General features: G+C 40.0%; 1 protein-coding gene across 19 annotated transcripts in view; it reads right to left on the reverse strand.

Annotated features, from left to right (window-relative positions):
* The window catches only part of FHOD3 (formin homology 2 domain containing 3), a 407898-nt gene that overhangs the window by 76843 nt on the left and 317359 nt on the right, over positions 1-13696 (reverse strand). For 17 of the 19 annotated variants that reach the window (XM_087759886.1, XM_087759824.1, XM_087759808.1 and 14 more), the window contains 3 exons: positions 8998-9132; positions 5557-5607; positions 826-1040 (listed from right to left, as the gene is read on the reverse strand). In XM_087759886.1, coding sequence (XP_087616012.1) covers positions 826-1040; positions 5557-5607; positions 8998-9132 — 401 coding nt within the window. The remainder of the gene's footprint in view (positions 1-825; positions 1041-5556; positions 5608-8997; positions 9133-13696) is intronic. The other 2 variants (XM_087759866.1, XM_087759751.1) reach the window with 1 other exon arrangement.

Raw genomic sequence — 13696 nt, forward strand, 5'->3', positions numbered from 1 at the left:
TCAAATCAAATAAAAATGAATGATGGCGATAATTCACCCTCAACATGCATTCTAGCTCCCAATGTTAATGCAACATCATGTGGTGTAAATATAAATCTGTACGGTGGGTGTTTTTTTGAGGACTGAAGGAGGGGTACATGATGCAAGTGGCAGAATGACGTGCACACAAGAAAAATATTGCTCTGTACACCAATAAATTATATGACAGCAAACCAACCGTGCAAACGCTAATTATACTTTCCTTTTTACTAATTGTCTGTGGTCTCTTTTAAGTCCTTTACTACTTGTGCTACAATTTTAAGAGTTTTTGTTGGTGTTAAAAATAACCAACACACCCTCCCTGCCTTCAATTCAAGACCTTTTCTGCTTGTCCCATTCAGCCTGTGCTCTGCTGGAAGGTTATTATAATCTTGGCATTCATCTGTTGCATTTCTTTCAGAGAAACCACATAAGCAAAATCTGTTGGCAGGAATATTGTTGGTTTAGTATTCAGTAACTTCTAATATACAAGGAACATGATGCTAAAATTAAGACCCTCTGTATGCTGTATTTTCCAATTATTCCATTCTAATAGCAACAGACAATGATAATATAAATCATAGCAACAATTAGCAGTATATTCTTTGCTTGAATAGACTAGAAGACATCCAAATCTATGGGAAAAAAAAGAGGAATTTTAGGAAGACAATGAAACAATATAATAAGACACTTTACTTTGGGACCTCAGAGTTTATATTCTTGCACTCATGCATCAACACTCACTGCTAGCCCGAGAGAAACTGTGATAAAACCACTGCTCTTTCCCCTGCCCTCCTTTTCACTTACCTTCTGAGGGCTGAGGGGTCCCACAAGGGGTGGAAGGGGTCTTCAGCTCTTCCTGGGACTCTATGGATGCTGGGCTGATGCTCTTGGGCACAGGCGAGGACGGGGCTGAAGGAGATCTCAGGTTCAAGGACAGCTCACTTCTGCCTCGGCTTACGCTCCGACTCCTCAGCTCCTTCTCATATTCCTCCGCTGCCAATCTCTCCAAGTATTTGTATCTGAAAGTTAAATTCCAGAGGGTTTCCGTAAAGAAAAAGAAGTCTGTGGCTGATGCTTGTTTATGGATGAAACACCTGCAGAGAATGAGCTGACTTCCTGACACAAGGGGTACAGCACTAAACTGCCTGCCTGGTCAATCTGCCAAAAAATGAACACCAAAGCAAAGACTATTGCCCTGAAAAACATTAAATTGCTCATGACAAAACAAAAGCAAAAATCAGCAGAGTTAGAGAGTCCTTAGATATAGTATTGTGTCTGCACAGTCCTTCTCCTTTTGGAAGCATTTGTCTGTCCTCCTTTTCACCCTCCTCCTTCACCTCCTCCTCCCAGCCCTCCCTCTTCCAAAACTAAAACGGGAGGGAAAGAAAAACAAAAGAAAAAAAAAAAAAACCAAAACCAGAGCCCCTTAATACGGATGCAAATAGCCAAATCTGAGAATTGCTGCAAAGAGAGGAAAATGGTACAGTGCAGCAGACAAAAACAGATCTCCCTGAAAACAATACCAATAATAAATGTTTGGATTGACTATCTAAAGTCTCTGAACCTGCTTCTATTTGCTCTGAGAGCAATGCACTGGAATTCACTTTGTTCTCTCCAGAGTCTACAATGGAAAGTTTTCTTTTTTTTATTCTAAAAAATTTCTCTGCCGGACTCAGACATCCAATAGCTTGGACCTGACGTCACATGTAGTTTATTCATCAAAGTCACTTTAAAAGAACAAAGATACATCTGTTTTGCATTTTAGGCAGGCAGAACTCACTAACTGTTTATTAAGACCAGCTACCAATCATATTCTTCATAGTGTGCTTTATACATTTCGACCAAAATAGCTTTGAAATACGTGCCTCTTCCAGATGTCTGCTAATTTTATCCACCATTATTTGCTAAGGAATAAATTCATGAATACAGCTGGATTGGGCTTTAGACTGTTTGTCTCACCCACAAGTGAACTGTTAAACAGGTTAATCAAGACTACTGCGTATGTCCCCGAAACACTGTGGTCATCCTCCTATAACCCGCTGTTGTAAACACTTCGTAACAGGGAACACCTCTCCTCCCCCCTTCTGCCTCGCTGACAGCCCAAATTAGTGTATGGGGGTGCATTAAAAGCAGGCACGGTAAAGAAGTCAGCCATTTGTGGTACCAAACACGCTTAGTACATATGGTAGCCACGCACGCATGCACATTTGCAAACATCCATATAGAGCATAGAAATGTGTCTTTGAAGAGCAGTCCTTGTGTTTTCAGAGGCAATTTGCTTTATTGCAAACAGCAATAATGAAGAACAAACTCATTTTCTTTTATTCCTCCAGAGGTATGCACAGGCTTTGAACAAATTCTGCAAGAAAAAGAACCCCTACAGACTCGGGATGAAAATATAACAAGCCACATACTTGTATGGTTATAAAATAGGAACTGTTTACAGTTCTAACATGAAGCCAATTCTCGAGAATGATTTTTGCCTTTTCAATAGAGGAGAAAGCCTTTTGCTGGCATTAGCATAATGTTTCGTTACAGTTCACGAAGCCAGTCTTTCTTTTGACGTCGGTCACTTACGTATTGCGCCTTCCGCCTCCTCACGAGTAGAGCAGATGGGACTTCAGACTCATAAAGAGCCATTCAGACTAATCACTTAGCTCAAACAGGTACAGCCCAGCTGGCTGCTGCCGAGGAGGGTTTTACAGTTTGCCAACAGACTACAACAAAGATCTGGATGGATCCTTCTGTAACGGGGGGAACTACAATGTTTTATTGCCCTCAGCTCTTTTTCAGCTGCTTTAACATTTTAGCTTCTGTAGCTGTGCACAGCACAGCCAATCAGCAAAGCAGTGGACTATCATCAAGACGTGCCTTCTCAAAGTGTATCTGTTCGTTATACTGAAAGAAAAAAGGGAACCAGAACAGCAACTCTAATGGCAGTACATCAGCATAACTAGTTATCAAATGGGAAGCCTAATAAGCAGATACAGCAATTTCACCGAGAAATAAAGATCATTCAAGAATCAGTTATTAACACTTCACACTTGATAAATGACACTTATGTGGGCTACTTTTTGTTTCTGCCCAATGTCTTAACAATGAATGAATGCCAGCATCAAATACACAAGGTCTCACGAAGACCAAAATCTCAAGGAGTTGAAAGGATTAGCTACCATCCCTCTACTGCAATTAGTTCCCTCACTACAGGATTGACACATTGCCTCTGTATATACTGTCATATTCCTTTAAATCATGGAAACCCGCAGACATCATCACGTCTATGACGACTCTTCTCTATAGACAAGGAGCCGAAAGTCTGTGGGCTATCCATTTGGTATACCTCACGAACATGATGTTCCACTTATCATCTCCAAGTAGATGAAAATATCACTGTGAATTCTCTAGGTCTCTAAGCAATGCCCTGAGGGCAATTTAAAATGTTTATGTACCAACAAAGTCACAGGGTTGAGAGCATTTGAGCTGTAAATCACACTAAAGAGGGCTTGGGAGACCACCTTTCTTGGGTTTATTTTTAAATTACCACTGGAAAACTCCCAACCAAGCAAAGCAAAAAAGGCCTCAAATCATCGAAGAGTAAGAACACATGAAAGGAATGGTGCTGAGTTACACTCAGGCTCCTTGAAACTGCAGGAATCTTCCTCCCTCATACTGAGGCCACCCCAGAGCCACTGGAAAAGTGGGGGGCTGTACTCTGGAGCTCCAGGGTGACATGATAGTACACAGAATGCTCCGAAGATTTGATAGGAATTTAGACAAACCAGTGCTTCTAATAGAGTTTTTCCTATGTGCTCAATATTATCTCCTTCTACTTTTCCAAACGGATACGGAGGAAACATACAATCCAGATTTTAACTAGAATTTTAGCACCTTGGCTATAGCATTTTCTTACGGTTCATGCGTTCTCTTAAAACAAGTCAACATGCAACTTGCTATAGGAAATGAAACTTCATTTGTGCAAAGGTGTTTGTTAAAAAAGTAGTTACAGAAGGCCAATGTAATAGACTACTGGTGCAAGACTTCACTTGCAGAAGTTTTCTTCAGTATTTATGTGCTGTCAAAGCAAACGTGTCTTTCCTCTTTATCAGGAAGAACTGATAGTTTAACATTTCCGTTCAAAAGAGCCCTAAGGATAAAGACACATCCCTAATGACCAGTGAAATTGTCTCAGATTGCAGAGCAGTGATGCCCCGCTGGTGAACACTTCCCCCAGAATACTCCAGTTTACTTGGCATATTCCCTCACAACTTGAAAGTGCTGGAGAGCTTGCTTCTAATTTGTTTCAAACCTTGCTGACGAGCATGCTTGCTGTAAAAGGTTTCACTCAGCTAAGCTCGGTGGATGATGCTTATGTGATCAGACACGTTTCACTTCAGAAAATGCTTTAAACTATTTGTAGTTGTTTTGGCTGGAAGGACAAAGGAAAGCCCATCCACCTTTTCTTATGCTTAGAGATGTCAAAACCATTTTTTAATATTAGCTACTTCAGCCACAACAGATCAGACTTCAGTTTGCAGAAATGAACTGCCTGCTGTATGATGGTTTTGTGAAAACAAAACAAAACAAAATGCAGCAATACAAAGATTTCTGAGATGGCTGCTCTCATACTGTGATAATGTAATTCCAATTCTTGACAATCCAAAAGTATCTCCAGAAAGTAACCTCTAGAGGACCATAAAAGCAGAACTGAAGCAATCTGGATGATTTTTCATCTACTGATTGTTCAGTAATGTGCATATTTTCCAGGTAAAAACAAGAGCTCCCTCCAGGGTATAATTACTAGTGGAGGTAGAGATGAAGCTACTGAAAGGCAAAGGTCTTTAGCAGAGTATTGCTTGAAAAATGTGCTTTCATAAGCACATAGCTCCCAGCCTGACCCAGAGTTTATAAACTATTTAATTGAATTAAAAAAAGAAAAAAAAAGCTCATCCCTTTAAATATGCTATTTAAATAAAACTAAAACAATGCCCCAATGATAAACACTGCTAAGCTTTGTAATTTACTCGCTGACATTTAGAGAGATCAGCATAGAAAACTTGGCCCTGAAAGATAAAAATATGCTGGGAGTGGGTCAGAACCATTTCCATCAGCCTGTGACTACAGTTTTGCAATGCTTGTGACCCCAATTTCCTTTATCCTCAGTTGCCTTTTCTGACCCTCCAGAAAGCTTGCGACCCACTGGGTGAGAAATACAGGCTTATTCAATTTATAACTATGCTAAATTTGGGCAAATATCTGAGGCAAACACAGTAAGCTTATTTCCCACACAAACAGATAAAAGATAGATCATCAGTCATTCTTATGCATTCCAGTCCCACTGCTCTTCATTTATTGCTGTGCTTACAGCTGGACTTCATTCTCCTCTTTAATGAAACAACCGCTTTCTTAGAGAAGTCTTTTGGAATAAAAGTGTTCTGTGCATGCAGAGTTAAAACTGTAAACACACGAGCGCTCCACAGTAAAGAACATAGGAAGTGCAAGCAACCACAGGGAAGTACAGATGCATTATATACAAACCTCTCTTCTCTTGCTTGTCTTAGTTCTTCTCTTTTGTCTAAATAATCGCGGCTAAAAAGAGAATTGCAGTAAATTGCAGAGGAAAACAGAAGAATAAGGTAAGTCACAGAAACGTAAGTACAGTAGAAGAAACCACAAGCAGTACAAACAAGCTGACCAGAGGCAATGAAGGCTGCTGTCGACAAAAATTATTAGTTTGTTTTTGTAAAAAAGGCTGAAAGTATGTGTGTACACTTCTCCATGCATACACCACAGGTATGTGTACACCAAATATGTAGTTCAGAAGGTCATTACGAGTAATTATTAAAAAACCCAAAAAGTGAAGAACTTGAAGCACTTTTTGAAACCTGGTATCTGAAATGAGACAAAATGAACCAGACTCATCCATAACGAGCAGGCACATTACTGGCTATTAAATCATTCCTCATTTGCTCCATCTAGAATGCCCCGAAACAGTGACTGCAGCACCCGGCAGGACAGACCAAGGCAGGGAGCATATCGTATTGGCCCTCCTTCTAATATACCTCTCCTCAGTGTGTTTTAGTTGCCATGGTTGGAAAGGGGACAGCGGACTGGCATTACCAAGTAGGACAATTCTTCGGTCTTACAAGGTGCATGCAGGATCATCGGATAGGTAACGACCTTTCACTTCTTTATTTTTCACCCCGAGTTTTAGATACAAACCTCCCTCTATCTCAGCTGCCCCTCCCACAGCTCCTCAAGTAACTCATATAATTCGCTTTTGCCAAGTCAACTTTGCTGGATGCCTGAGCACCATGATTTCAGGCAGGCCTGTCACAGCCACAAATGTGGATGCAAATTTAAGTCGGAGCACAGCAGAACCCAGTGAATGTCCAGCATGCCTCAATATCATAGGAAGATAGTTCCTTACAATACATTTTTAATATTTGGTTGAATCTGGTGGAAAAAACTGATGAGATTTTCACCTTATCTGTTAGATTCTTCTACAACATAATCTGTGAGTACCAGAAAGATTTTCAGAACTACTCCATTTATGAATAAAAGACTGTTTTTTCTCTTTATTTTCTGTCCTCAAATGAATTACTTATCATCTACTATACCAATGGCTATCAAACATCTGCTTGCAAGTGCTCTTCAAAAGTCCATTAATAGGGAGCACACTTACTGTCTCAGGCTATCTCCTCATCCTTTGAATCCCTGAACTGGTTATACTTTTATCATACTTTCAGAGTATTCTTTGGAATTACAATAGCTATGGGAATAACTCCAAGGGAAAAAAACCCAAAACCTAGCAATTTTTCAGCAGGCAAATTTTAACATTACTCTTTCCCCTCTGACAACTTTCACCCTTCCCTACAGCTGAAGAATAACCCCTGTATTTTAGGACATATTGTTCTATATATGCAACAGGTACAACAGTCCTTCTACTGAGAAAAATGTTCATTATGTAAAGCATTCCTTTTGCTAGCAATAACTTATGAAGCTTTTTAACACCTCTCCTAAAACCAAGCTCTTTCACAACTGGTGATACCCTCCTTTAAATTATCCTCAATTTGTCAATAATGGTGCCAGAACCTAGTGCAATGTTCTCGAGGCAGAGTTGGAAAGAATGAGATAACAAATGAGTCATGATGGTAAATCCAGTACTGTTCACGAGTTTAAAGGCTGTGAATTGCAAGTGCTATTTTTAATCAAAAATACATCTTCAGAGGCTGGGTTTCTATCCAGACCGATGATACGATAATGTAATCCCAAGAACTCCTACAAAACTGTCCATGACTGTTTGCTGTGGCTTTGTACTCCTCCCGCCAGACTGTTTAATCAACTGTGGGATGCTGTCTGTCTGCGAAGTTTGGTGGCTTTGGAGACCCTCCACTCAAACACAAGTTATAACTTTCGGGTGACCAGGGAACTCAAATCTAGAAGATGAAAACACTGGGCATTGAAAATTTGTCATCTTAAATATGCAACACAATCATGACGTTTAGTTAACCAGTTTCTGACTCTGGAGTAATGGGATGAAGATACGTATTTTAAAAAAATTTGGTTTTCTGACTTTAAGGAAGCTCTTTTAGTGACAGAAAACTACTGTAGCCAACCTCTAGTGAAATGTGCAGACCTGTTATTCAAACAGATCAAGCTGCCAAATATCCTGGTGGCTTTTTTGGTCTGGGAGTTTCCTTTCTAAAAGATCATGTTGGCTGTCCACGGCAGCCTGCTGCAGCCTGATGATACCACTTAGAGGGAGAGTTTTTGGAAGAGGCTTGAAGACTGAGACCTGATTGTTTCTGTTTCAGGAGAACTTGGGCAGCTGTTGGCTGCCAAAGATCCTATTATGGTGCTCTTCCACCTTCCCTCCGCCTCTCATTTTCTTCTAAACTAGCTATCTTCTGGAGCCAGGAGAATATCTCCTTCAATCAACCAACTAAACAACCACTAGTAAGTTACTCCTCTTTCCAAATTCACTATGACACAGACCATTTCCACTTCTTACTAAAGAGATGATTATAGTGAAAACAATCCTGCATACTAATAAACAAGCTCACATGAAACCCAGTGCCATCTTTTCCATAAATACCAACTCTAGGGCTACGAAACATTTATCCTACCATTCTTTAGATTACTGCATTATGTCTTCTAACTACTAAAAATATGTTTACTTTTCACTCCTATTTATGAGGAAACAAATTGGTGTCTTAGGGCACACTCTACAGACAGTAGGAAAACCACTTCAGGTATAGGCTCCTTATCTATCCTAAGCCCACTGAAGTCTTTGCTAATGCCTGTGCTGGGATTTCCAGGCATGGATTTAACAGGAGGAGAGGGCTCGTCTCTTACTATCCTCAGGCAGCACGCCCTGGGATCCCACAGCACACATGTTCTCAGATGTGAAAATGGAGACTCCTATATTCAGCTGGGGCCTTCGTCTGGCCACAGTTTGAGCAGTAATTTTGATAACTACTTTCTGTCAGTTGCTGCTTCCCAGAGGAAGAGACACATGTTCAGAAAAGCAGGAAAAAGTAGTTTAAAAACTCTACCATACATCCTGAGACAGCAAAACACTTCTACTTTGCAGAACATAAAAGCAAAAAGATATCTCACTGCTGTCCCTTCCTCCCTTCTTGATACCTTCCTTCCACTGTTTCATCTTCAAACCCCATGCCTCACTGAGGTAACACTTTGAGGAGTATATTAGCTAATAAAACCTGGCCTCTGCAGATATCCAATCAGTATAATCGGCAAATACACAGCCGCCTTTAAAAAACTTGCTGGTTTATTAAACGCCAAAATTCATCATGATGTGTTTAATATATCAGTTTTTAAGATACTTAGATCCAGAAAGGTATCTAAAGAGACACACAAACTATTCATCAATTCAATTTTGCAATTGAATATCTCAATGATTTACAAATCGATCACACATTAAAGCAACAGACTGAGAGCAAATTTGGTTCCTACTTGAATTTGTTTCTTTCTTCACGTTCTATCCTTTGCAACCTTTCTTCTCTCTCCTGACGTCGTCTTTCTCTTTCTGCTGCCAAGGATTCCTGGTGCTGCCGAAAAGATGATGTAAGGAGACCACCCAAAGCTGGCCTGCAGAGAAGAAAGATCAGATTTCTCAGTGTCACTTTTATTGATTATACTGGCAAAAAATGAGTAGCAATCATTCAGCAAGTAACACAATCCCAACCAACAGAATGACATGGCAATATTTATGTACGGATGCTTCAAAGCACTGGCTAAGTATCTTCTTGTGAAATTGACTTTAGATACAGTGATGAGCTTAAGAGCGACAGACAGGGTAGTGTTCTTAAATTGCCAAATTTCTGAAGCACAAATAAAGTATGTGCAAGAATTCTTCAGTCTATTTCAACTGCAATATTGTCTAAATATTTTTTTTTTTTACTGTATAATCCTGTTAACCAAAAAGCTGAATTCTGTAATGTTTTTTTTTTTTAATTCTAAAGAAAAAAAAAAAGCTGGAATGTTTTTCCAGCACTTTCCAAACATGTTACGGAATGATGTTAAAAACAGGTGTGTCACAAACACCCGAGAATCCTGTATATAGAAAAACAAAAGTAAAAGAAGATGTCAGAACTGCCCTTCAGAATTCGAATGCTCTCTGAAGTAGGGGCGTATTTTTCCTTTATAAATTAACAAATTCTGTTATCATGATTTCCTCACTGCACGTGCTGCAAGAGCAAAATGAATCACGTATAGGAACATATCAGTAAAATACACAAGCACAGCACAGCTAGCTATAAGAATCATGAAGTGGCATCAAAATCGTTATAAAAAAAATCAGAGGAAATGGGGCTGGAGGAGAATAGATTACCCATTTTCCTCTCCTTGCCCAGGGCAGGATTTAGTCTTCTCAAACCATTCCTGAAAAGAGTTTGTCTGATCTGCCTTAAAAACCCATAATGATGGGCATACCACACTCATCTAGTGCTTAACTACCCCTGCCAGCAAGAAAGGCTTCTCTGTTGTCTAGCCTAAATTTCTTTTTTTTGCCATTTAGACCCATTTGTTCTTGTTCTGTCCACAGCAAAAAAGAAAAGTTTACTACCACCTGCTTTATGGCTAAGCAAGAATTAGTCCGAAAGGGGACTTTCTCTGCAGTCCTCTGACCGTAACTATGAACTGGATGCTCCATGGTAGGTTACTGTAATGAAGAAGACTCAATGTCCCCACCAGCAATGCATATCAAACTTGTAGCTGTTGTTCAGGAGGCTGTTAAGACGCATGAGATAAGATGCGTAAATGTCCAGCCAAAAAAGTGGGACTTTTTTTGTCAGAAATGGCAGTCTCTACAGTAAAGACTTCTCAAATATGTAAATGTTTTTTCTTTGAGATGAAACAGTTTCAAGTAGCAAACACTTTAAAAAAGCTACATTTATATTCACTTATAGTTCGGTCTTGACACAGGGTTTTTTTTGTTGTTTTTTTTTTTACTGCAAGTACTACTTTGGCTAGGAGAGTGGCTCCTCTCACACATCTTTCCCCCAACATGGTGGCATCGGTACCACCAACCTCTCACATGACAATAGTGTGACCTCAGAGTAAACGTGTCTGTCTTTCTGTCTCTTGGACAGGAAAAATCTGTATTGTACAGGGTAGCTTTATACAGATGTAAAAGTATCCACACTGATTGAATTAGACTGATAAAATCAAAAAGACATAACTCATGTAGAGCGGTTTCTGTGCATTGTTGTAACATGAGTTTTGCAATGAAAGGATTAATGAGAGAAATAGATACTGCCTTTTCTGAAAAGAAACCAAACCCTGTCTAAAGGAAGGTTCCCAAACCAGCAATGCAAATCTGAATAAATTTTCATTATTTTTAAGAACTCAGACCCTTTCCCTTATTTATTTACATGCCCATGGCTGCACAATGTAGACTTTTAGTGTAACAGTACCGGTTCACCAGTGAAAATAGGTGCAGGAGAAGACAAACACATTAATGCAAACCTATCATCCCCGAGTGTCTATGTCTGTGCGAGCAGGAATGCCACAAAACATAGCCATTTCAGTTCCCCTGGCAGCAGAGCAGTATGAATATAATTTCAATAATTTCAATAAATTGAATTTCAATATGTCATATCCCACCCGCATAAACATTACATAAGATGGTATAAAACTTGATATTCTGTAAGCCTCCCTGCTGGCACTCCTCCAGAGCTACAGTATCAATGCTGGATCACACTCAAAACCATAAAAATCTCTAATATGCCTCAGCACTAAGAAAAGGGAAGAAAAATCCCCAAACCCTGACAGTCAAGTACGTGTGGTGAATTTTCCCTTGAACATAATTTAAATTTATTTTACCCTTTGACCTTTTAGTGCATGTTGCAAGAGAAAGCTCTCAGCAGAAACAGTGGCACCACTGTGCTAAGATTCAAGAGCTAGAGCTCCATCCCTGTGGTAGCACGAAAAACCATGGCAATAAGGTTGGATATATCATCAGAAATTGCTCTAGGAAGGGGAAAACTGGACAGTGCCTCCACATGAAAACGTCTGGAAATAAACTGGAAGAGATGCAAAAAGAGGGTCCCTATCAAGTCTGTGCTTGTATCTGTTCGGTGTATTTAGCTTGTTATCCCACCCCGTCCCATCCCATCCAGCTGCCCTGAAGTATGCAAACTCCATTGGAAGTCAAAGGAAGTTATGACTTAATAAAACCTGAAGGAAAATTAGGGGAAGGATGGGGTGATGCTGAGAGACCAAAAGAGTGACTGTAGGTCTGCACAGCATCTAGCAGGTTTGAAACCTTCAGCTCTAAGCTCTTTGGGGATCCACAGTAAATACACGTTCTTATCCAAGGGATTGCAGGGGAATCATGGAGATGCACAGCTCAGTCCTGCAGATGGGATTCTAACCTGACCCTGGTAGTAAAACATCTCCCCATGCCAAAACACCTTGTTTGGAGGTTTGATCTAGCACGGTTTGGCTAGTGTTGCTCACTTGGCTAAAATTTGCAGATGTATGAACAGCAGCCTCACAATCTAAATAAAAGATCCACAGCCATATAGCCAGAAAAAAAGCCAACGTCTAAGAAATGGAAAATGAATATCCATGTGCCATATTAGTTTGCCACCTCTTGGAAACTCATCAAATCAATAATAATTACCCCAAACTTGGTATTTCCCACTGGTTATTTTATGAATCCATACTTTGGCTGAGTTACAAGCTACAGTATAGTGTGCACACACATACCTGCTTCAATTCATTTGTCCCAAATGCAGTCAGTTCTGGACTGCCATATTGCATACAACAGTTTAGCACATGAAATGGTCAAAACTAACAGTCAAAGCTGCGAGAAGGTTCTGTTGAAATAGGTTATAATTAAACGGACAGGAATAGGGTCAGCTGGCTCCTTGTGTGGCACGGACTTCTTAAAACACAAACAGTCAAGTTTTGGGTTTTCAGTCATGTTTAGAAAAGAACAGGCAAAGAAGCAGCACTGATATGGCTGAGTTAGTCCTCGCTTAGCGGTTAGATCCTGCACTGTCCAGCCCGCTCGACCGGACACACCTCCCCTCCGTGAAGACCACACCTCACACCGAATGCTGAGACCATTTGCCTTATGAAACCTCATAAACTCACAGCTTCACTGCTGCTATCAAACACTGTAACTCAACTGGTATTCGGGTGCGTTAATCCTCTTGTTAATGTGAACTGCAACTGTAAGCAAGCAGATTTTAGTATCTAGTAATAAACTCTATGCTTAATTTGCTACACGTGCATAAACTAAACCTGGAGGAAACAGGTGTTACCTTCAGGGTGTACAAACCTGTACAACAGCCAGAAGGAAAGGCAAGTGGTAAGAGGTATTCCTCAAATATTCTAAACAATTTGAAAAGGGGTTTGTCTATGTTTGGTTCGTCTCTAAAATCTGGTTTTTTGTCTTTGTAACCCCCTGGCAATAAAGCTTAAAGTAAACGTTCCCTTTCACTGAACTCATACTTGAATTGCAAATGGCAGCGGGACTGGCTGAGCCGGCCGGCCGGTGGGAAGGCTTGGGCTGAGCCTTCAGGTAATTCTGGTGCTTTGCTGCTGTTTAAAGGGCAACGGTACCTTCAGGCCTCAGGAAGATTTAAGTCTTACTGCCGTAGGCTGCATTTTAAAAATAGGTAAGCAAGGAAAAGGTTAAAAAAAAAAAAAATAATCTGGCATTGAATCAAAGAGGGTAAGAGATTTTAACAGAGAAGAGTACATGAATACTCAATGAAAGCATAATAGAGTGATCCCTCAAAAAACAGGGTTATAGCTAATACATGCCAGCATTTTAATGTTGGTGTCATATGTTACCAACTGGTAATATCAACCATTTGTTCAATTCTACAAATACAGTCCAGAAGGATGCTTACTCTGACTACTATTTTTAGTCTTTTGGAGAACACAAGGTTATTAAGAATGGACTATTAATACAAAAATATTAAGAAAAGCTTTCTTCTGCCTGCTGTTAAAACCAGCAAAAGATAAACAAGCTGTGTTATTACACTTTCATTCCAGAAAGAAAACACACAGCAAGAATATATCTAAGTCTAGGGATTTGTCAATATAGCTCCACACCACGGCCTTAGGACCTGGGGACAAAGAGGACATTAGTTTCTTATCTTGGAAAAAGATAGGAAAGAACAAAGAATAGGAAAAA

The sequence above is a fragment of the Nipponia nippon genome, unplaced genomic scaffold (assembly GCF_047370975.1).
Source record: "Nipponia nippon isolate SJK-2023a ecotype South Korea unplaced genomic scaffold, ASM4737097v1 scaffold_1, whole genome shotgun sequence".
In the NCBI taxonomy this organism is placed as follows: domain Eukaryota; kingdom Metazoa; phylum Chordata; class Aves; order Pelecaniformes; family Threskiornithidae; genus Nipponia; species Nipponia nippon.